This window comes from Procambarus clarkii, chromosome 66 (genome assembly GCF_040958095.1).
Source record: "Procambarus clarkii isolate CNS0578487 chromosome 66, FALCON_Pclarkii_2.0, whole genome shotgun sequence".
Classification (NCBI taxonomy): domain Eukaryota; kingdom Metazoa; phylum Arthropoda; class Malacostraca; order Decapoda; family Cambaridae; genus Procambarus; species Procambarus clarkii.
Window position 1 is genome coordinate 30,016,825 of NC_091215.1, and position 22,625 is coordinate 30,039,449.

General features: G+C 49.2%; 1 protein-coding gene across 1 annotated transcript in view; it reads right to left on the reverse strand.

Moving 5' to 3' along the window:
* LOC138355309 (pneumococcal serine-rich repeat protein-like) overlaps positions 1–21,863 on the reverse strand; it is a 48,635-nt gene extending 26,772 nt beyond the window's left edge. The window contains exons 1-9 of the mRNA XM_069310185.1: positions 21,442–21,863; positions 18,980–20,510; positions 18,021–18,102; positions 17,351–17,877; positions 17,002–17,304; positions 16,545–16,884; positions 14,856–15,767; positions 14,226–14,470; positions 12,849–13,597 (exon numbers count right to left, since the gene is read on the reverse strand). Of these exons, the coding sequence (XP_069166286.1) occupies positions 12,849–13,597; positions 14,226–14,470; positions 14,856–15,767; positions 16,545–16,884; positions 17,002–17,304; positions 17,351–17,877; positions 18,021–18,102; positions 18,980–20,510; positions 21,442–21,863 (5,111 nt within the window). The remainder of the gene's footprint in view (positions 1–12,848; positions 13,598–14,225; positions 14,471–14,855; positions 15,768–16,544; positions 16,885–17,001; positions 17,305–17,350; positions 17,878–18,020; positions 18,103–18,979; positions 20,511–21,441) is intronic.
* Between the last annotated feature and the right edge of the window lie 762 nt (positions 21,864–22,625).

A 22,625-nucleotide genomic window follows, 5' to 3' on the forward strand; every position in this document is an offset into this window, starting at 1 on the left:
TGGTCTGGACCAGTAGTGGGACGAGGACAGCTGGTGGTGGCCTCGACCAGTAGTGGGACGAGGACAGCTGGTGGTGGCCTCAACCAGTGGTGGGACGAGGACAGCTGGTGGTGGTCTGGACCAGTGGTGGGACGAGGACAGCTGGTGGTGGTCTGGACCAGTGGTGGGACGAGGACAGCTGGTGGTGGTCTGGACCAGTGGTGGGACGAGGACAGCTAATGGTGGTGGACCAGTGGTGGGACGAGGACAGCTGGTGGTGGTCTGGACCAGTGGTGGGACGAGGCCAGCTGATGGTGGTCTGGACCAGTGGTGGGACGAGGACAGCTGGTGGTGGCCTGGACCAGTGGTGGGGCGAGGACAGCTGATGGTGACCTTGACCAGTGGTGGGACGAGGTCAGCTGGTGGTGGCCTGGACCAGTGGTGGGACGAGGCCAGCTGATGGTGACCTTGACCAGTGGTGGGACGAGGTCAGCTGGTGGTGGCCTGGACCAGTGGTGGGACGAGGCCAGCTGGTGGTGGCCTCGACCAGTGGTGGGACGAGGACGGCTGGTGGTGGTCTCGACCAGTGGTGGGACGAGGCCAGCTGGTGGTGGCCTCGACCAGTGGTGGGACGAGGACAGCTGGTGGTGGCCTCGACCAGTGGTGGGACGAGGACAGCTGGTGGTGGCCTCGACCAGTGGTGGGACGAGGACAGCTGGTGGTGGCCTCGACCAGTGGTGGGACGAGGCCAGCTGGTGGTGGCCTCGACCAGTGGTGGGACGAGGACAGCTGGTGGTGGCCTCGACCAGTGGTGGGACGAGGCCAGCTGGTGGTGGCCTCGACCAGTGGTGGGACGAGGCCAGCTGGTGGTGGCCTCGACCAGTGGTGGGACGAGGACAGCTGGTGGTGGCCTCGACCAGTGGTGGGACGAGGACAGCTGGTGGTGGCCTCGACCAGTGGTGGGACGAGGACAGCTGGTGGTGGCCTCGACCAGAGGTGGGACGAGGACAGCTGGTGGTGGCCTCGACCAGTGGTGGGACGAGGACAGCTGGTGGTGGCCTCGACCAGTGGTGGGACGAGGACAGCTGGGGTATGAGAGGTATCTTAGAGTGGGAAAGGAAAAGGAGGAAAAGTATGCTAATCCCCCCCCCCCCACCAACCCCCTAATCCCCCCACCAACCCCCTAATCCCCCCCACCAACCCCCTAATCCCCCCCCACCAACCCCCTAATCCCCCCCCCCCCACCACCCCATAATCCTCCGCCCCTACAATATTTCCTCATAAATACATCACGCTCTTGTGATTGTATCATGCAGTAAGAGGCAGAGAACGCTGCATTGTAGTGTCGCTGAAGGGAAAAGAAGAGGGCGAGAGATGACAAGATGAACGCTGCCGTCTTGCAAGGCAGCCTCCAATAACCTTCAAGAAGCCGAAGAGTTTAATAAATGTATTCTCAGTCTATTCCAGTAAATTGCAAAAAGTTGACAAAAGGGGGGGGGGTTATCTTGAGATGATTTCGGGGTTTTAGTGTCCCCGCGGCCCGGTCTTCGACCAGGCCTCCACCCCCAGGAAGCAGCCCGTGACAGCTGACTAACACCCAGGTACCTAATTTACTGCTAGGTAACAGGGGCATAGGGTGAAAGAAACTCTGCCCATTGTTTCTCGCCGGCGCCTGGGATCGAACCCAGGACCACAGGATCACAAGTCCCGCGTGCTATCCGCTCGGCCGACCGGCTCCCTGAGATGAGATCTCCCATCTTGAGATGACAAGATGAACGCTGCCGTCTTGCAAGGCAGCCTTCAATAACCTCCAAGAAGCCGAAGAGTTTAATAAATGTATTCTCAGTCTATTCCAGTAAATTGCAAAAAGTTGACAAAAGGGGGGGGGGGGGTTTCTTGAGATGATTTCGGGGTTTTAGTGTCCCCGCGGCCCGGTCTTCGACCAGGCCTCCACCCCCAGGAAGCAGCCCGTGACAGCTGATTAACACCCAGGTACCTATTTTACTGCTAGGTAACAGGGGCATAGGGTGAAAGAAACTCTGCCCATTGTTTCTCGCCGGCGCCTGGGATCGAACCCAGGACCATAGGATCACAAGTCCAACGTGCTGTCCGCTCGGCCGACCGGCTCCCCGGGGAAGGGGGGTGAAGGATTGCAACAGACAAGGGGGGGGGGGGGTTTGCAACATTATATATACACATTTTGGTGTTAGCAAAACCTTTGTTACTACGCCTCACAAGATACTCTTTAGTAAAGTAGAGGAGCGTGATATCGAATCTGTATCTTGGATGGGATAGCGGTTGCAAAGAGTAGTATATAAGATTTACAAACAAGAATTGACTACACACAGAGATCACACTAAAGTGATGCATCACATGAACAAATCCACAAGGGCCGTGACGAGGATTCGAACCTGCGTCCGGGAGCATCCCTGGAAACACAAACCGAAACTGTCTCTATTTTCCGCCTGTTACAACTTGTAATAAAGTTGTTACATTTTGGCTTAACGTGTTTATGACGTATTAGAACGTTGTTACAACGTGCTATATTGGTTGTTATAACTGGTTAGGAGGTGTTAAAACTTGTTCGAACGTTGTACCAACGTCGTAGTTTCGGTGTGTGTTTGGCGGGATCCCAGACACTGCCTTAATTTGTTTAAGAATTGACTAGCAATGGGGGGAATCCACTACGGCAATGCGGTGGGCTCGAACCAATGGCCCTTGGCATGGCCAAGCCTCATACTCTTATTTCTGTGTGTTGATGATGGCCAATATTAGTATATAAATTACAGCCTAATACTGACAAATACGTGATTCTAGGCCTAGGAAATTATATAATTACCAGGGGGGCCAGATTCACGAAAGCAGTTACGCAAACACTTACGAACCTGTCCATCTTTTCTCAATCTTTGGCGGCTTTGTTTCCAATTATTAAACAGTTAATGAGCTCCGAAGCACCAGGAGGCTGTTTATAACAATAACAACAGTTGAATGGGAAGTTTTCATGCTTGTAAACTGTTTAATAAATGTAACCAAAGCCGTCAAAGATTGAGGAAAGATGTACACGTTCGTAAGTGCTTGCGTAAGTGCTTTCGTGAATCTGGCCCCTGGTATCTATCTGAACTGTGTTCAGGTAGATACCAGATAGATAGATACAATGTGTATCTGAACCGTGTTCAGATAGACATTGTATTCAGATAGAATTCAGATAGCGTGAACATTAAAATGATTTTGGAATCATTAATGGTAGCGATTTCAAGCCAATAAAATCAAAACCAACGCATAAACGTTCAGAATAACGCAAATATCATATTGGGATGCATAAGAAGAAGCTTTCGTAATAATATACCTTGCGTTACCTTGCGTTGATTCCGGGGCTCAACGTCCCCACGGCCCGGTCCCTGACTAGGCTTCTCTCCCCTCCCCTAACTAACAGAATCAACCCAGAAATATGAAAGCATTGGTGTCGTTCGGTCCGCCCTGGACCGTAGTCAAAGTCGGGGGAAGAAAAGGTCTCTTAACTTAACTTCTTAAGAAACGTGGCTTGACTTATGTCTCAAGGGCCCTCTTGCTTTTCTTTGTCTCAAGTTGCTATCGCTTTGTTTCTATGTCACTTCAGTCTCTTTGTCATCTGCCCGCTTCTCCAGTTTGTTTAATTCCTATACATCCTTATTCCTTCTCTTCTTCATTTATATATTTTTTTTACCCTTATTTCTTTCTTTTCATATATTTCCTCCTTATCCTATTTTATACAGATACTTTAACCTATTATTGGGCCTATTCTTATTGTTTTTTATCTTACTCCTATTACCCATCTCTCTCTCTCTCTCTCTCTCTCTCTCTCTCTCTCTCTCTCTCTCTCTCTCTCTCTCTCTCTCTCTCTCTCTCTCTCTCTCTCTCTCTCTCTCTGTCTCTCTCTCTCTCTCTCTCTCTCTCTCTCTCTCTCTCTCTCTCTCTCTCTCTCTCTCTCTGTCTCTCTCTCTCTCTCTCTCTCTCTCTCTCTCTCTCTCTCTCTCTCTCTCTCTCTCTCTCTCTCTCTCTCTCTCTCTCTCTCTCTCTCTCTCTCTCTCTGTCTCTCTCTCTCTCTCTCTCTCTCTCTCTACAGTGAACCAAAATGTCCTCCCAGCCATAAGACTGGGTGACAATGTCTACCCCAGAGAGGGGGTAGGGGTTCGGGGGTTCTGAACCGGTTGGTATCTATTTCCCATAATGAGGGGAAAGGGAGGGGGGTTGTGGATTCCAAATAATGGGGGTTTCTATCACCCCTAAAATGGGGGAGGTGGTGGTGGGGTTATGGAACCAAATAACTGCTCGGTATAGACATCTATACCGAGCAGTATATCTATATATCTGTCTATCAGTATAATCTATATACCTGTGAAATTAAATCGAATTTTTGCTACGATTTGATTTTGTTACCAATTTTTGATTGGATAAGAATAGCCTAAAAAAAATTTCGTTAGTTGAAGCTAGTTAGTTGAGGGGCCTCGTAGCCTGGTGGATAGCGCGCAGGACTCGTAATTCTGTGGCGCGGGTTCGATTCCCGCACGAGGCAGAAACAAATGGGCAAAGTTTCTTTCACCCTGAATGCCCCTGTTACCTAGCAGTAAATAGGTACCTGGGAGTTAAGTCAGCTGTCACGGGCTGCTTCCTGGGGGTGGAGGCCTGGTCTAGGACCGGGCCGCGGGGACACTAAAGCCCCGAAATCATCTCAAGATAACCTCAAGATAGTTTGTGTATTTGTGTTTTCTTTTTTTTCTGTTGTTTTCTTTTAAATAATAATGATACAATTCTTGTGATTTTCTATCATTTGTTGTGTCTACAAACATGTGGGGGTGAAACTAAGCAGTTAACAACCCAATTCGGTCTGTTGGTGGTGATTTGGTAATCCATCGGGGATTCCTGATAGTTAAAAAAAAATAGGTTTCGAACCTTTAACTTGCGTGATCTCAAGGATCTAAGGAATCACCCAGCAGAAAATGATTTTTTTTTTTACAGAGTAATTAAATAGATATGACAAAAGAGTTACTGGAGGAAATTGAAAGGAAGGAAGTAAGAAAGAAAGTTAAGGAAGTAGTGAAGTAAGGAAGCAGAAAGAGGTGCCAAGATTGGTGTTAGTAATTGCTTGGTTAACAGTGGGAGAAGTTAAGATGTACTTGGAACACCTAAGAGATTTTGAAGGCAGCTTGTCCACTCTCGAATTTCACCTCACGTACCCATCCTGTGAGTGGTAGTGGACCCCATACCCATCCTGTGAGTGGTAGTGGACCCCATACCCATCCTGTGAGTGGTAGTGGACCCCATACCCATCCTGTGAGTGGTAGTGGACCCCATACCCATCCTGTGAGTGGTAGTGGACCCCATACCCATCCTGTGAGTGGTAGTGGACCCCATAACTATCCTGTGAGTGGTAGTGGACCCCATACCCCATCCTCTGAGTGGTAGTGGACCCCATACCCCATCCTCTGAGTGGTAGTGGACCCCATACCCCATCCTGTGAGTGGTAGTGGACCCCATAACTATCCTGTGAGTGGTAGTGGACCCCATACCCCATCCTCTGAGTGGTAGTGGACCCCATACCCATCCTGTGAGTGGTAGTGGACCCCATACCCATCCTGTGAGTGGTAGTGGACCCCATACCCATCCTGTGAGTGGTAGTGGACCCCATACCCATCCTCTGAGTGGTAGTGGACCCCATACCCATCCTGTGAGTGGTAGTGGACCCCATACCCATCCTGTGAGTGGTAGTGGACCCCATACCCATCCTGTGAGTGGTAGTGGACCCCATACCCATCCTGTGAGTGGTAGTGGACCCCATACCCCATCCTGTGAGTGGTAGTGGACCCCATACCCCATCCTGTGAGTGGTAGTGGACCCCATACCCATCCTGTGAGTGGTAGTGGACCCCATACCCCATCCTGTGAGTGGTAGTGGACCCCATACCCATCCTGTGAGTGGTAGTGGACCCCATAACTATCCTGTGAGTGGTAGTGGACCCCATACCTATCCTGTGAGTGGTAGTGGACCCCATAACTATCCTGTGAGTGGTAGTGGACCCCATACCCATCCTGTGAGTGGTAGTGGACCCCATACCTATCCTGTGAGTGGTAGTGGACCCCATAACTATCCTGTGAGTGGTAGTGGACCCCATACCCATCCTGTGAGTGGTAGTGGACCCCATAACTATCCTGTGAGTGGTAGTGGACCCCATACCCATCCTGTGAGTGGTAGTGGACCCCATACCTATCCTGTGAGTGGTAGTGGACCCCATAACTATCCTGTGAGTGGTAGTGGACCCCATACCCATCCTGTGAGTGGTAGTGGACCCCATAACTATCCTGTGAGTGGTAGTGGACCCCATACCCATCCTGTGAGTGGTAGTGGACCCCATAACTATCCTGTGAGTGGTAGTGGACCCCATACCCCATCCTCTGAGTGGTAGTGGACCCCATACCCCATCCTCTGAGTGGTAGTGGACCCCATACCCCATCCTGTGAGTGGTAGTGGACCCCATTCCCATCCTGTGAGTGGTAGTGGACCCCATACCTATCCTTTGAGTGGTAGTGGACCCCATACCCCATCCTGTGAGTGGTAGTGGACCCCATAACTATCCTGTGAGTGGTAGTGGACCCCATTCCCATCCTTTGAGCTGCAATGGAAAAGATTATAGATGCACATAATGGGCTCAGGAACTGAACCCCCAAATTAATTCAGCTAGTAAACTCTGTTCTGTTGAGTTTATATTTGGTCAGGTCTGGGTCAACAGGCGGTGTAAATTTCCTGAGAGATACTTGTTGCTGAGCCTAAGCCTATATAGCTGTAGGCTCGCTTTCAAGTCTCCTAACCTTACTGGATGACCCCATAGACATGTCGCTCTGCCTGCATAATAGACAAATTAACTACTGTAAACTCCATTTTGTCTCGGGTGTTCTAAATGTTTATCAGAGTTCTCGAAATATTATAGTGGCTTCAGGCGGCGCAAAGAGAGGTGTATAACGTAGTTCGAAGTTCGCGCGTCTCTAAGCCCACCTGGAGCAGCGCTCTTCCCGCTAACCGTCGACGCATTTTCAAACTCGTCGCCAGGAGACCGTTCGCGCCCCCCCCCCCCCCCCGTTAACAGTTAAGTTGTTCTTCTCGGCCGCAAGAGGCCATACTAACGGTGGTAAATTTCAACCTCAACGGTTTAATTTTTTCAAACTCGACGGTTGCATTTTTCAAACTCGACGGCTACATTTTTTTCAAACACAACGGTTGTATTTTTTAAACTCAACGGTTGCATTTTTAGTCACACAAAATGGTCCAGGACGGACCAAAACGTCATCGTCCCTTCACTTTCTAGTGTGTTGTTTGGTCAAGATCTAGTTTTCTCTTGAAGATGTCCACGGTTGCTCGACAATATTTCTTATGCTCGCTGGGAGGACGTTGAACAACCGCGGACCTCTGATGTTTATACAGTGTTCTCTGATTGTGCCTATGGCTCCTCTGCTCTTCACTGGTTCTATTCTACATTTTCTTCCATATCGTTCACTCCAGTACGTTGTTATTTTAATGTGTAGATTTGGTGCCTGGCCCTCCAGTATTTTCCATGTATATATTATTTGATATCTCTCTCGTCTCCTTTCTAGTGAGTACATTTGGAGAGCTTTGAGACGATCCCAATAATTGAGGTGCTTTATCGCGTCTATGTATGCCGTATATGTTCTCTGAACCCCGTCTATTTCCGCAATCTCTCCTGCTCTGAAGGGGGAAGTGATTACTGAGCAGTACTCAAGAAGAGGCAACACAAGTGATTTGAAGAGTACAACCATTGTGATGGGATCCCTGGATTTGAAAGTTCTCGTAATCCATCCTATCATTTTTCTGGCTGACGCAATATTTGCTTGGTTATGCTCCCTAAACGTTAGGTCGTCATACATCATTATTCCCAAATCCTTTACATGTTGTTTTCCTACTATGGGCAAATCTGATTGTGTTTTGTACTCTGTATTATGTTTAAGGTCCTCATTTTTATCGTATCTGAGTACCTGGAATTTATCACTGTTAAACATCATGTTATTCTTTTCTGCCCAGTCGAAAACCGTATTAATATCTGCTTGTAGTTTTTCAATCTCTTCAGCAGAGGTAATTTTCATGCTGATTTTTGTGTCATCTGCAAAGGATAATACGAAGCTGTGACTTGTATTTTTATCTATACCCGAGATGAGCATAAGGAAAAGCGGTGGTGCAAGGACTGTACCCTAAGGTACAGAGCTTTTAACTGCGCTTAGACTCGATTTTATATGGTTGACTGTTACTCTTTGTGTTCCGTTCGACAGAAAACCGAGTATCCAGCTTCCTACTTTACCAGTTATTCCCATTGACCTCATTTTGTGTGCTATCACGCCATGGTCACATTTGTCGAATGCCTTTGCGAAGTCCGTGTATATCACATCTGCATTCTGTTTTTCTTCTAGCGCCTCAGTGATTTTGTCGTAATGGTCAAGTAGCTGTGAGAGTCATGATCTTCCCGCTCTAAATCCATGTTGGCCTGGGTTGTGGAGGTCATTGGTCTCCATGAAACTAGTGACCTGACTCCTGATCACTCTCTCAAATACTTTTATTATGTGGGGACATTAGTGGAACTGGTCTATAATTCTTTGCCAATGATTTGCTCCCTCCGTTGTATAGAGGGGCTATGTCTCAACGGTGGAATTTTCAAACTCAACTGTTGCATTTTCAAACTCAACGGTTGCATTTTCAAACTCAACGGTTTAATTTTCAAACTCAACGGTTGCATTTTTAAACTCAACGGTTGCATTTTTAAACTCAACGGTTGCATTTTCAAACTCAACGGTCAATTTCAAGGAAATAGCCGCCATAGGGTGCCTATGGAGGCTGTTCTCCAGTGACAATGTGCGTATTTATATATTTATATATACATGAATAAGATCATAGTGGTTGTTTCAGTAGAGGTTCTGTTTATTAAATGGTATACATTCTTGCAGAGGTACCAGGAAACGCAGCCTCGTAGCGCGAGTGATAAGGAATAACAACTACATAATTACATGTTGGTTTCATTCCCTGCTGATTGTGCGTGTAGGAACTTACAGGTGTGCAATACAGGAATGATGAACAGGTATGTAGAGGAGATGCAGGTGTGAGGACACAGGTGTGTGTGGTGCAGATGTGTGGCCTTGCAATAGCTCCTCCTCCACAATCTTGTCGGGCTTCTGGGAACCAGACGCTGCATGATAGTCACGTGTGTGGCTAGGAGTCAGGTATTTGTGGAAACGAGTCTCAGCTCCTGAGCCCCAACCCCCTAACCGTTTACTGTCCCGTTTCGACTCGAGTCCAACTCTGCAGGATGACCCCCTTCAGCTGTCGAGGTTAGTGCTCATTAGACCGCAATTCCGTCGTTATCGCGGTGCTCTAAACCTCACAGCTCCAGGACTGACTACCGACGGGGCTCCAGTTCCACAACAGCCGTAGATGTGACAACGAAAGGCAGCCACTCGGCATTAAAATGAATAATTGATAGTTGAGTATCGCTGTTGGTCGCCACAACACGAGTTTTGGTTAGATCGATCAGAGGAGTGACGGGAGGGTGTAGACGGGGTGGGTTTAGCATAACTGGCTTCTCTGTCTGTCTACTGGGTTCATTCTCTGTCTACTGGGTTCATTCTCTGTCTACTGGGTTCATTCTCTGTCTACTGGGTTCATTCTCTGTCTACTGGCTTCTCTGTCTACTGGGTTCATTCTCTGTCTACTGGGTTCATTCTCTCTCTACTGGCTTCTCTCTCTCTGTCTACTGGGTTCATTCTCTATCTACTGAGTTCATTCTCTATCTACTGGGTTCATTCTCTGTCTACTGGCTCCATTCTCTGTCTACTGGCTTCATTCTCTGTCTACTGGCTCCATTCTCTGTCTACTGGCTCCATTCTCTCTCTACTGGCTTCATTCTCTGTCTACTGGCTTCATTCTCTGTCTACTGGCTTCATTCTCTGTCTACTGGCTCCATTCTCTGTCTACTGGCTTCATTCTCTGTCTACTGGGTTCATTCTCTGTCTACTGGCTTCATTCTCTGTCTACTGGGTTCATTCTCTGTCTACTGGGTTCATTCTCTGTCTACTGGCTTCTCTGTCTACTGGCTTCTCTGTCTACTGGCTTCTCTGTCTACTGGCTTCTCTCTCTGTCTACTGGGTTCATTCTCTGTCTACTGGCTTCTCTCTCTGTCTACTGGGTTCATTCTCTGTCTACTGGCTTCATTCTCTGTCTACTGGGTTCATTCTCTGTCTACTGGCTTCTCTGTCTACTGGCTTCTCTGTCTACTGGCTTCTCTGTCTACTGGCTTCTCTGTCTACTGGCTTCTCTCTCTGTCTACTGGGTTCATTCTCTGTCTACTGGCTTCTCTCTCTGTCTACTGGGTTCATTCTCTGTCTACTGGCTTCATTCTCTGTCTACTGGGTTCATTCTCTGTCTACTGGCTTCTCTCTCTGTCTACTGACACCTGCTTTCTGTTTCTCTCTTATATTTTTGCTATCTTCTTGTTTCCTGCGAGTATATAGGTAGATATCTATTTACATATCTACCTATACACATATGTACATATCTGCTAATACATACGTAGCTATTTATTTCCCTGTATATTTACCTGATCTACCTGATACATATATATATATATATATATATATATATATATATATATATATATATATATATATATATATATATATATATATATATATATATATATATATATATATATATATATAATATATGTACTTGGGGGCGTTCTTGAGCAGCTGTGACAAGTGTATACTTACTACCGACTGATTAGTAGTCGTCGTTGCTTCACTTTCTAGTGTGTGGTTTGGTCAACATATTTCAGCCACGTTATTGTGACTCCTCGTCTGCATTTAGGTAGACGGAATTGTCCCCTTAATATACCTATTAGGACTTTACCCAGCGGGGTCAACCTTCCCTTTTGGAGCCCATTGATGTACAGGTTATAATGTGTTGTGTGGACTGGATCACACAACTGTTGTGGGTGGTATAGATGTTGTTGGGTCTACACTACCTACAATAGCGTAGGTTTCTCTCATTTCAGACCCTGTTGAAAGCTGTTAACAGGAGTCAACAGCATTCAGAAATGCTGTAGTTTAAAACGCTTCAAACACCATCGCCTTTCAAGAGCTCTGCTCTTTAGAAAAAATTGTCACACTGATCCAAATATCAACACACCACTTGGACCTTTGGGGATTGAACGCGGGCCAGCTAGAGGCATGCCCATCGTTGTGTTACGACCAATCCAAGTGGTTGGATTGTTTATACCGATCAGGTCATCATTTACAAGACAGTTTTCTTCGAAGATTTGATTCGTTTACAACTAATTTGAGGACTCTGTTAACTACAGTACTACCTGCTGCTGCTTCTGATGCTGCTGCTTCTGATGCTGCTGCTTCTGATGCTGCTGCTTCTGATGCTGCTGCTACTGATGCTGCTGCTACTGATGCTGCTGCTTCTGATGCTGCTGCTACTGATGCTGCTGCTTCTGATGCTGCTGCTTCTGTTGCTGCTGCTTCTGTTGCTGCTGCTTCTGTTGCTGCTGCTTCTGATGCTGCTACTTCTGTTGCTGCTGCTTCTGTTGCTGCTGCTTCTATTGCTGCTGCTTCTGTAGCTGCTTATGATTCTGCTGCTTCTGATGCTGCTGCTACTGATGCTGCTCCTTCTGTTGCTGCTGCTTCTGTTGCTGCTGCTTCTGTTGCTGCTGCTTCTGTAGCTGCTGCTTCTGATGCTGCTGCTTCTGATTCTGCTGCTTCTGTTGCTGCTGCTTCTGATGCTGCTGCTTCTGTTGCTGCTGCTTCTGTTGCTGCTGCTTCTGATTCTGCTGCTTCTGATGCTGCTGTTTCTGATGCTGCTGCTTCTGTAGCTGCTGCTTCTGATGCTGCTGCTTCTGATGCTGCTGCTTCTGATGCTGCTGCTTCTGATGCTGCTGCTTCTGATGCTGCTGCTTCTGATACTGCTGCTTCTGTTGCTGCTGCTTCTGTTGCTGCTGCTTCTGTTGCTGCTGCTTCTGTAGCTGCTGCTTCTGATGCTGCTGCTTCTGTTGCTGTTGCTTCTGATGCTGCTGCTTCTGTTGCTGCTGCTTCTGTTGCTGCTGCTTCTGTAGCTGCTGCTTCTGATGCTGCTGCTTCTGATTCTGCTGCTTCTGTTGCTGCTGCTTCTGTTGCTGCTGCTTCTGATGCTGCTGCTTCTGTTGCTGCTGCTTCTGGTACTGCTGCTTCTGATGCTGCTGCTTCTGATGCTGCTGCTTCTGATGCTGCTGCTTCTGTTGCTGCTGCTTCAGTAGCTGCTGCGTCTGATGCCGCTGCTTCTGTTGCTGCTGCTTCTGATGCTGCTGCTTCTGATGCTGCTGCTTCTGATGCTGCTGCTTCTGATGCTACTGCTTCTGATGCTGCTGCTTCTGATGCTGCTGCTTCTGATGCTGCTGCTTCTGTTGCTGCTGCTTCTGATGCTGCTGCTTCTGATGCTGCTGCTTCTGATGCTGCTGCTTCTGTTGCTGCTGCTTCTGTTGCTGCTGCTTCTGTTGCTGCTGCTTCTGATGCTGCTTCTGATGCTGCTGCTTCTGTTGCTGCTGCTTCTGATGCTGCTGCTTCTGATGCTGCTGCTTCTGTTGCTGCTGCTTCTGTTGCTGCTGCTTCTGATACTGCTGCTTCTGATGCTGCTGCTTCTGATGCTGCTGCTTCTGATGCTGCTGCTTCTGTTGCTGCTGCTTCTGTTGCTGCTGCTTCTGATGCTGCTGCTTCTGATGCTGCTGCTTCTGTTGCTGCTGCTTCTGATGCTGCTGCTTCTGATGCTGCTACTTCTGTTGCTGCTGCTTCTGATGCTGCTGCTTCTGTTGCTGCTGCTTCTGATGCTGCTGCTTCTGATGCTGCTGCTTCTGTTGCTGCTGCTTCAGTAGCTGCTGCTTCAGTAGCTGCTGCGTCTGATGCTGCTGCTTCTGTTGCTGCTGCTTCTGATGCTGCTGCGTCTGATGCTGCTGCGTCTGATGCTGCTGCTTCTGTTGCTGCCGCTGCTTCTGATGCTGCTGCTTCTGTAGCTGCTGCTTCTGTTGCTGCTGCTTCTGCTGCTGCTGCTTCTGTAGCTGCTGCTTCTGATGCTGCTGCTTCTGTTGCTGCTGCTTCTGATGCTGCTGCGTCTGATGCTGCTGCGTCTGATGCTGCTGCTTCTGATGCTGCTGCTTCTGTTGCTGCTGCTTCTGATGCTGCTGTGTCTGATGCTGCTGCGTCTGATGCTGCTGCGTCTGATGCTGCTGCTTCTGATGCTGCTGCGTCTGATGCTGCTGCGTCTGATACTGCTGCTTCTGATGCTGCTGCTTCTGTCGCTCCTGCTTCTGATGCTGTTGCGTCTGATGCTGTTGCGTCTGATGCTGCTGCTTCTGATGCTGTTGCGTCTGATGCTGCTGCTTCTGATGCTGCTGCTTCTGTCGCTGCTGCTTCTGATGCTGCTGCGTCTGATGCTGCTGCTTCTGATGCTGCTGCTTCTGATGCTGCTGCGTCTGATACTGCTGCCTCTGATGCTGCTGCTTCTGTTGCTGCTGCTTCTGTTGCTGCTGCTTCTGATGCTGCTGCTTCTGTCGCTGCTGCTTCTGATGCTGCTGCTTCTGTTGCTGCTGCTTCTGTAGCTGCTGCTCATGATGCTGCTGCTTCTGTAGCTGCTGCTTCTGTCGCTGCTGCTTCTGATGCTGCTGCTTCTGTTGCTGCTGCTTCTGATGCTGCTGCTTCTGTAGCTGCTGCTTCTGTTGCTGCTGCTTCTGTAGCTGCTGCTTCTGATGCTGCTGCTTCTGTTGCTGCTGCTTCTGTAGCTGCTGCTTTTGTTGCTGCAGCTTCTGATACTGCTGCTTCTGTTGCTGCTGCTTCTGTAGCTGCTGCCTCTGTTGCTGCTGCTTCTGATGCTGCTGCTTCTGATACTGCTGCTTCTGTTGCTGCTGCTTCTGTTGCTGCTGCTTCTGTTGCTACTGCTTCTGTAGCTGCTGCCTCTGTTGCTGCTGCTTCTGATGCTGCTGCTTCTGATACTGCTGCTTCTGTTGCTGCTGCTTCTGTTGCTGCTGCTTCTGTTGCTACTGCTTCTGATGCTGCTGCTTCTGATACTGCTGCTTCTGTTGCTGCTGCTTCTGTTGCTGCTGCTTCTGTTGCTACTGCTTCTGTAGCTGCTGCTTCTGTAGCTGCTGCTTCTGATGCTGCTGCTTCTGTTCCTGCTGCTTCTGTTGCTGCTGCTTCTGATGTTGCTGCTTCTGTTGCTGCTGCTTCTGATGTTGCTGCTTCTGTTGCTGCTGCTTCTGATACTGCTGCCTCTGTAGCTGCTGCTTCTGATGCTGCTGCTTCTGTTCCTGCTGCTTCTGTTGTTGCTGCTTCTGTTGCTGCTGCTTCTGATGTTGCTGCTTCTGTTGCTGCTGTTTCTGATACTGCTGCCTCTGTAGCTGCTGCTTCTGATGCTGCTGCTTCTGTTCCTGCTGCTTCTGATGTTGCAGCTTCTGTTGCTGCTGCTTCTGATGCTGCTGCTTCTGTTCCTGCTGCTTCTGTTGCTGCTGCTTCTGATGTTGCTGCTTCTGTTGCTGCTGCTTCTGATGCTGCTCCTTCTGTTGCTGCTGCTTTTGTTGCTGCTGCTTCTGTATCTGCTGCTTCTGATGCTGCTGCTTCTGTTGCTGCTGCTTCTGTTGCTGCTGCTTCTGATGCTGCTGCTTCTGTAGCTGCTGCTTCTGATGCTGCTCCTTCTGTTGCTGCTGCTTCTGCTGCTGCTGCTTCTGTTGCTGCTGCTTCTGTAGCTGCTGCTTCTGATGCTGCTGCTTCTGTTGCTGCTGCTTCTGTAACTGCTGCTTTTGTTGCTGCAGCTTCTGATACTGCTGCTTCTGTTGCTGCTGCTTCTGTAGCTGATGCTTCTTTTGCTGCTGCTTCTGATACTGCTGCCTCTGTTGCTTCTGCTTCTGATACTGCTGCTTCTGTTGCTACTGCTTCTGTAGCTGCTGCTTCTGTAGCTGCTGCTTCTGATGCTGCTGCTTCTGTTCCTGCTGCTTCTGTTGCTGCTGCTTCTGATACTGCTGCCTCTGTAGCTGCTGCTTCTGATGCTGCTGCTTCTGTTCCTGCTGCTTCTGTTGCTGCTGCTTCTGATGTTGCTGCTGCTTCTGATGCTGCTGCTGATTCTGTTCCTGATAGCGTCTGTTGCTGCTGCTTCTAATGTTGCTGCTTCTGTTACTGCTGCTTCTGATGCTGCTGCGTCTGATGTTGCTGCTTCTGTTGCTGCTGCTTCTGATGTTGCTGCTTCTGTTGCTGCTGCTTCTGATGTTGCTGCTTCTGTTGCTGCTGCTTCTGATGATGCTGCTTCTGTTGCTGCTGCTTCTGATACTGCTGCCTCTGTAGCTGCTGCTTCTGATGCTGCTGCTTCTGATACTGTTTCTTCTGTAGCTGCTTCTTCTGATGCTGCGTCGTCTGTAGTTGCTGCTTCTGTTGTTGCTGCTTCTGTTGCTGCTGCTTCTGTTGCTGCTGCTTCTGACACTGTTGCTTCTGTTACTGCTGCTTCTGTAGCTGCTGCTTCTGTTGCTGCTGCTTCTGATACTGCTGCTTCTGTTCCTGCTGCTTCTGTTCCTGCTCCTTCTGATACTGCTGCTTCTGATACTGCTGCTTCTGTTGCTGCTGCTTCTGTAGCTGCTGCTTCTGTTGCTGCTGCTTCTGATACTGCTGCTTCTGTTACTGGTGCTTCTGTAGCTGCTGCTTCTGTTGCTGCTGCTTCTGTAGCTGCTGCTTCTGTTGCTGCTCCTTCTGATACTGCTGCTTCTGTTGCTGCTGCTTCTGTAGCTGCTGCTTCTGTTGCTGCTGCTTCTGTAGCTGCTGCTTCTGTTGCTGCTGCTTCTGATACTGCTGCTTCTGATACTGCTGCTTCTGTAGCTGCTGCTTCTGTTGCTGCTGCTTCTGTAGCTGCTGCTTCTGTAGCTGCTGCTTCTGTTGCTGCTCCTTCTGATACTGCTGCTTCTGTTGCTGCTGCTTCTGTAGCTGCTGCTTCTGTTGCTGCTGCTTCTGTAGCTGCTGCTTCTGTTGCTGCTGCTTCTGTTCCTGCTCCTTCTGATACTGCTGCTTCTGTAGCTGCTGCTTCTGTTGCTGCTGCTTCTGTAGCTGCTGCTTCTGTAGCTGCTGCTTCTGTAGCTGCTGCTTCTGTAGCTGCAGCTTCTGTTGCTGCTGCTTCTGTTGCTGCTGCTTCTGTAGCTGCTGCTTCTATAGCTGCTGCTTCTATAGCTGCTGCTTCTGTAGCTGTTGTTTCTGTAGCTGCTGCTTCTGTAGCTGCTGCTTCTGTTGCTGCTGCTTCTGTAGCTGCTGCTTCTGTAGCTGCTGCTTCTGTAGCTGCTGCTTCTGTAGCTGCTGCTTCTGTTGCTGCTGCTTCTATAGCTGCTGCTTCTGTAGCTGCTGCTTCTGTAGCTGCTGCTTCTGTTGCTGCTGCTTCTATAGCTGCTGCTTCTGTAGCTGCTGCTTCTGATACTGCTGTTTCTGTTGCTGCTGCTTCTGTAGCTGCTGCTTCTGTAGCTGCTGCTTCTATATCGCTGCTTCTGTAGCTGCTGATTCTGTTGCTGCTGATTCTGTTTCTGCTGCTTCTGTAGCTGCTGCTTCTGTTGCTGCTGCTTCTGTTGCTGCTCCTTCTGTAGCTGCTGCTTCTGTTGCTGCTGCTTCTATAGCTGCTGCTTCTGTAGCTGCTGCTTCTATAGCTGCTGCTTCTATAGCTGCTGCTTCTGTATCGCTGCTTCTGTAGCTGCTGCTTCTGATACTGCTGCTTCTGTTGCTGCTGCTTCTGTTGCTGTTGCTGCTGCTTCTGTAGCTGCTGCTTCTGTTGCTGCTGCTTCTGTAGCTGCTGCTTCTGTTGCTGCTGCTTTTGTTGCTGCTGCTTCTGTAGCTCCTGCTTCTGTTACTGCTGCTTCTGTTCTGCTGCTGCTGCTTCTGTAGCTGCTGCTTCTGTAGCTGCTGCTTCTGTTGCTGCTGCTTCTGTTGCTGCTGCTTCTGTTACTGCTGTTTCTGTTGCTGCTACTTCTGTTGCTACTGCTTCTGTAGCTGCTTCTTCGGTAGTTTCTGCTTCTATAGCTGTTGCTTCTGTTACTGCTGCTTCTGTTACTGCTGCTTCTGTAGCTGTTGCTTCTGTTCTGCTGCTGCTGCTTCTGTAGCTGCTGCTTCTGTAGCTGCTGCTTCTGTTACTGCTGCTTCTGTAGCTGCTGCTTTTGTTGCTGCTGCTTCTGTAGCTCCTGCTTCTGTTACTGCTGCTTCTGTTCTGCTGCTTCTGTTGCTGCTGCTTCTGTAGCTGCTGCTTCTGTAGCTGCAGCATCTGTTGCTGCTGCTTCTGTTGCTGCTGCTTCTGTTACTGCTGTTTCTGTTGCTGCTACTTCTGTTGCTACTGCTTCTGTAGCTGCTTCTTCGGTAGTTTCTGCTTCTATAGCTGCTGCTTCTGTTACTGCTGCTTCTGTTACTGCTGCTTCTGTAGCTGTTGCTTCTGTAGCTGCTGCTTCTATAGCTGCTTCTTCTGTAGCTGCTGCTTCTGATATTGCTGCTTCTGTTTCTGCTGCTTCTGTTGCTGCTGCTTCTGATACTGCTACTTCTGTTTCTGATGCTTCTGTTGCTGCTGCTTCTGATACTGATGCTGCTGCTTCTGATACTGCTGCTTCTGTTACTGCTGCTTCTGTTGCTGCTGCTTCTGATACTGCTGCTTCTGTTACTGCTGCTTCTGTTGCTGCTGCTTCTGATACTGCTGCTTCTGATGCTGCTGCTTCTGATACTGCTGCTTCTGTTTCTGCTACTTCTGTTGCTGCTGCTTCTGTTGCAGCGGCTGCTTCTGTTGCTGCTGCTTTTGATACTGCTGCTTCGGTTGCTGCTGCTTCTGTTGCTGCTGCTTCTGTTGCAGCGGCTGCTTCTGTTGCTGCTGCTTCTGATACTGCTGCTTCTGTAGCTGCTGCTTCTGATACTGCTGCTTCTGTAGCTGCTGCTTCTGATACTGCTGCTTCTGTTGCTGCTGCTTCTGTAGCTCCTGCTTCTCACGCTGCTGCTTCTGATGCTGCTGCTTCTGTAGCTGCTGCTTCTGTTGCTGCTGCTTCTGATGCTGCTGCTTCTGTTGCTGCTGCTTCTGATACTGCTGCTTCTGTTGCTGCTGCTTCTGATACTGCTGCTTCTGTTGCTGCTGCTTCTGATGCTGCTGCTTCTGTTGCTGCTGCTTCTGATGCTGCTGCTTCTGTTGCTGCTGCTTCTGATGCTGCTGCTTCTGTTGCTGCGGCTTCTGTTACTGCTGCTTCTGTTGCTGCTGCTTCTGTTGCTGCTGCTTCTGATACTGCTGCTTCTGATGCTGCTGCGTCTGTTGCTGCTGCTTCTGATGCTGCTGCTTCTGTTGCTGCTGCTTCTGATACTGCTGCTTCTGATGCTGCTGCTTTTGATGCTGCTGCTTCTGATGCTGCTGCTTCTGTTGCTGCTGCTTCTGATACTGCTGCTTCTGATGCTGCTGCGTCTGTTGCTGCTGCTTCCTTTGCTGCTGCTTCTGATGCTGCTGCTTTTGATGCTGCTGCTTCTGATGCTGCTGCTTCTGCTGCTGCTGCTTCTGCTGCTTCTGACGCTTCTGCTTCTGATGCTGCTGCTACTGTTTCTGCTGTGTTTGTTACTGCTGCTTCTGTTGCTGCTGCTGTTTCTGTTGCTGCTGCTTCTACTGCTGCTGCTTCTGTAGCTGCTGCTTCTGTAGCTGCTGCTTCTGTAGCTGCTGCTTCTGTAGCTGCTGCTTCTGTTGCTGCTGCTTCTGTTGCTGCTGCTTCTGATACTGCTGCTTCTGATACTGCTGCTTCTGTTGCTGCTGCTTCTGTTGCTTCTGCTTCTGTTGCTGCTGCTTCTGATGCTGCTGCTTCTGTTTCTGCTGCTTCTGATGCTGCTGCTTCTGATACTGCTGCTTCTGTTGCTGCTGCTTCTGTTGCTGCTGCTTCTGATGCTGCTGCTTCTGTTTCTGCTGCTTCTGTTGCTGCTGCTTCTGATGCTGCTGCTTCTGTTCCTGCTGCTTCTGATGCTGCTGCTTCTGTAGCTGCTGCTTCTGTAGCTGCTGCTTCTATAGCTGCTGCTTCTGTAGCTGTTGTTTCTGTAGCTGCTGCTTCTGTAGCTGCTACTTCTGTAGCTGCTGCTTCTGTAGCTGCTGCTTCTGTAGCTGCTGCTTCTGTTGCTGCTGCTTCTATAGCTGCTGCTTCTGTAGCTGCTGTTTCTGATACTGCTGTTTCTGTTGCTGCTGCTTCTGTAGCTGCTGCTTCTGTAGCTGCTGCTTCTGTAGCTGCTGCTTCTGTAGCTGCTGATTCTGTTGCTGCTGCTTCGGTTTCTGCTGCTTCTGTAGCTGCTGCTTCTGTTGCTGCTGCTTCTGTTGCTGCTCCTTCTGTAGCTGCTGCTTCTGTAGCTGCTGCTTCTATAGCTGCTGCTTCTGTAGCTGCTGCTTCTTTAGGTGCTGCTTCTATATCGCTGCTTCTGTAGCTGCTGCTTCTGATACTGCTGCTTCTGTAGCTGCTGCTTCTGATACTGCTGCTTCTGTTGCTGCTGCTTCTGTTGCTGTTGCTTCTGTTGCTGCTGCTTCTGTATCTGCTGCTTCTGTTGCTGCTGCTTCTGTAGCTGCTGCTTCTGTAGCTGCTGCTTCTGTAGCTGCTGCTTTTGTTGGTGCTGCTTCTGTAGCTCCTGCTTCTGTTGCTGCTGCTTCTGTTGCTGCTGATTCTGTAGCTGCTGCTTCTGTAGCTGCTGCTTCTGTTGCTGCTGCTTCTGTTGCTGCTGCTTCTGTTACTGCTGTTTCTGTTGCTGCTACTTCTGTTGCTATTGCTTCTGTAGCTGCTTCTTCGGTAGCTTCTGCTTCTATAGCTGTTGCTTCTGTTACTGCTGCTTCTGTTACTGCTGCTTCTGTAGCTGTTGCTTTTGTAGCTGTTGCTTCTATAGCTGCTTCTTCTGTAGCTGCTGCTTCTGATACTGCTGCTTCTGATATTGCTGCTTCTGTTTCTGCTGCTTCTGTTGCTGCTGCTTCTGATACTGCTACTTCTGTTTCTGCTGCTTCTGTTGCTGCTGCTTCTGATACTGATGCTGCTGCTTCTGATACTGCTGCTTCTGTTACTGCTGCTTCTGTTGCTGCTGCTTCTGATACTGCTGCTTCTGTTACTGCTGCTTCTGTTGCTGCTGCTTCTGATACTGCTGCTTCTGATGCTGCCGCTTCTGATACTGCTGCTTCTGTTTCTGCTACTTCTGTCGCTGCTGCTTCTGATGCTGCTGCTTTTGATACTGCTGCTTCTGTTGCTGCTGCTTCTGTTGCAGCTGCTGTTTCTGTTGCTGCTGCTTCTGATAGTGCTGCTTGTGTAGCTGCTGCTTCTGTAGCTGCTGCTTCTGATACTGCTGCTTCTGTAGCTGCTGCTTCTGATACTGCTGCTTCTGTTGCTGCTGCTTCTGTAGCTCCTGCTTCTCACGCTGCTGCTTCTGTTGCTGCTGCTTCTGATGCTGCTGCTTCTGTAGCTGCTGCTTCTGTTGCTGCTGCTTCTGTTGCTGCTGCTTCTGTTGCTGCTGCTTCTGATACTGCTGCTTCTGTTGCTGCTGCTTCTGATACTGCTGCTTCTGTTGCTGCTGCTTCTGATGCTGCTGCTTCTGTAGCTGCTGCTTCTGTTGCTGCTGCTTCTGATACTGCTGCTTCTGTTGCTGCTGCTTCTGATGCTGCTGCTTCTGTTGCTGCTGCTTCTGATGCTGCTGCTTCTGTTCCTGCTGCTTCTGTTACTGCTGCTTCTGTTGCTGCTGCTTCTGTTGCTGCTGCTTCTGATACTGCTGCTTCTGATGCTGCTGCGTTTGTTGCTGCTGCTTCTGTTGCTGCTGCTTCTGTTGCTGCTGCTTCTGATGCTGCTGCGTTTGTTGCTGCTGCTTCTGATACTGCTGCTTCTTTTGCTGCTGCTTCTGATGCTGCTGCTTTTGATGCTGCTGCTTCTGACGCTTCTGCTTCTGATGCTGCTGCTTCTGATGCTGCTGGTACTGTTTCTGCTGTGTTTGTTACTGCTGTTTCTGTTGCTGCTGCTGTTTCTGTTGCTGCTGCTTCTACTGCTGCTGCTTCTGTAGCTGGTGCTTCTGTAGCTGCTGCTTCTGTAGCTGCTGCTTCTGTAGCTGCTGCTTCTGTTGCTGCTGCTTCTGATGCTGCTGCTTCTGATGCTGCTGCTTCTGTTGCTGCTGCTTCTGTTGCTGCTGCTTCTGTTGCTGCTGCTTCTGATACTGCTGCTTCTGATACTGCTGCTTCTGTTGCTGCTGCTTCTGATACTGCAGCTTCTGATACTGCTGCTTCTGTTGCTGCTGCTTCTGTTGCTGCTGCTTCTGATGCTGCTGCTTCTGATGTTGCTGATTCTGTTGCTGCTGCTTCTGATGCTGCTGCTACTGTTTCTGCTGTTTTTGTTGCTGCTGCTTCTGATGCTGCTGCTTTTGATGCTGCTGCTTCTGTTGCTGCTGCTTCGGTTGCTGCTGCTTCTGATGCTGCTGATTCTGTTGCTGCTGCTTCTGATGCTGCTGCCACTGTTTCTGCTGTTTTTGTTGCTGCTGCTTCTGATGCTGCTGTTTTTGTTGCTGCTGCTTCTGATGCTGCTGCTTCTGATGCTGCTGCTTCTGATACTTCTGTTTCTGTTTCTGCTGCTCTTGGTGCTGCTGATTCTGGTGCTGCTGCTTCTGATGCTGCTCCTGTTTTTGCTGCTTCTGATAATGCTGGTTCTGCTGCTGTTGCTTCCTTTCTGCTGCTGCTTCTGATGCTGCTGCTTCTGTTACCGCTGATTGTGTTACTGCTGCTCTGATGCTGCTGCTGCTTTTGTTACTGCTGCTCCTTAAATTGCAGGTTGTGTCGGCTGGTAATGCATCAACTGTCATGCTGTAGGCTGTCTGCATGTGTGCGGCACAGCATAGTCAGCATGTATGCTGTGATGGAAAATTATTGTGTGTGACATCTAAGCCGTTGAAAATGACCGTGGGGTTAAGATCATCTCTGATGATCGACCAAGGTGACGTCTGTCTGTCATTGCTGTGTGGGACTGTATGTGTGTGTAGAAGCGGTTGGGCAGTGACAAGGAAATGGACAGTGTTGTACGCTTGGAACACCTTGTTGGTTACCACTGCCGCTGCTTGACAGGAAAATTGGAAATTGGTGTTTCCTGTGTTGCTGGAAAGTGTGTGTTTAATTACGCTTAGATGACCAGACCACACACTAGAAATTGAAGGAACGACGACGTTTCGGTCCGTCCTGGACCATTCTCAAGTCGATTGTGATGAGGAGGTAGGGACAGGCAATAAATTGCCTGCCTATTTATTGCCTGTCCCTACCTCCTCATCACAATCGACTTGAGAATGGTCCAGGACGGACCGAAACGTCGTCGTTCCTTCAATTTCTAGTGTGTGGTCTGGTCAACATACTTCAGCCACGTTATTGTGACTCATCGCCTGCTTACGCTTAGATTATTGGCGTGCCCTATATGTGCTGCTGAAGCTTCCTCATCACACAGGATGGTTAGTCATAGAGGGCCAAGTGATCAGTAGAGAGCACCAACACACTCTGGGTGTATTATGAGGATATCCTCAGCAACACGAGAGGTAATAAAGCGATTGCAAACGTCGGAATAGTTAAACAGTAACGCA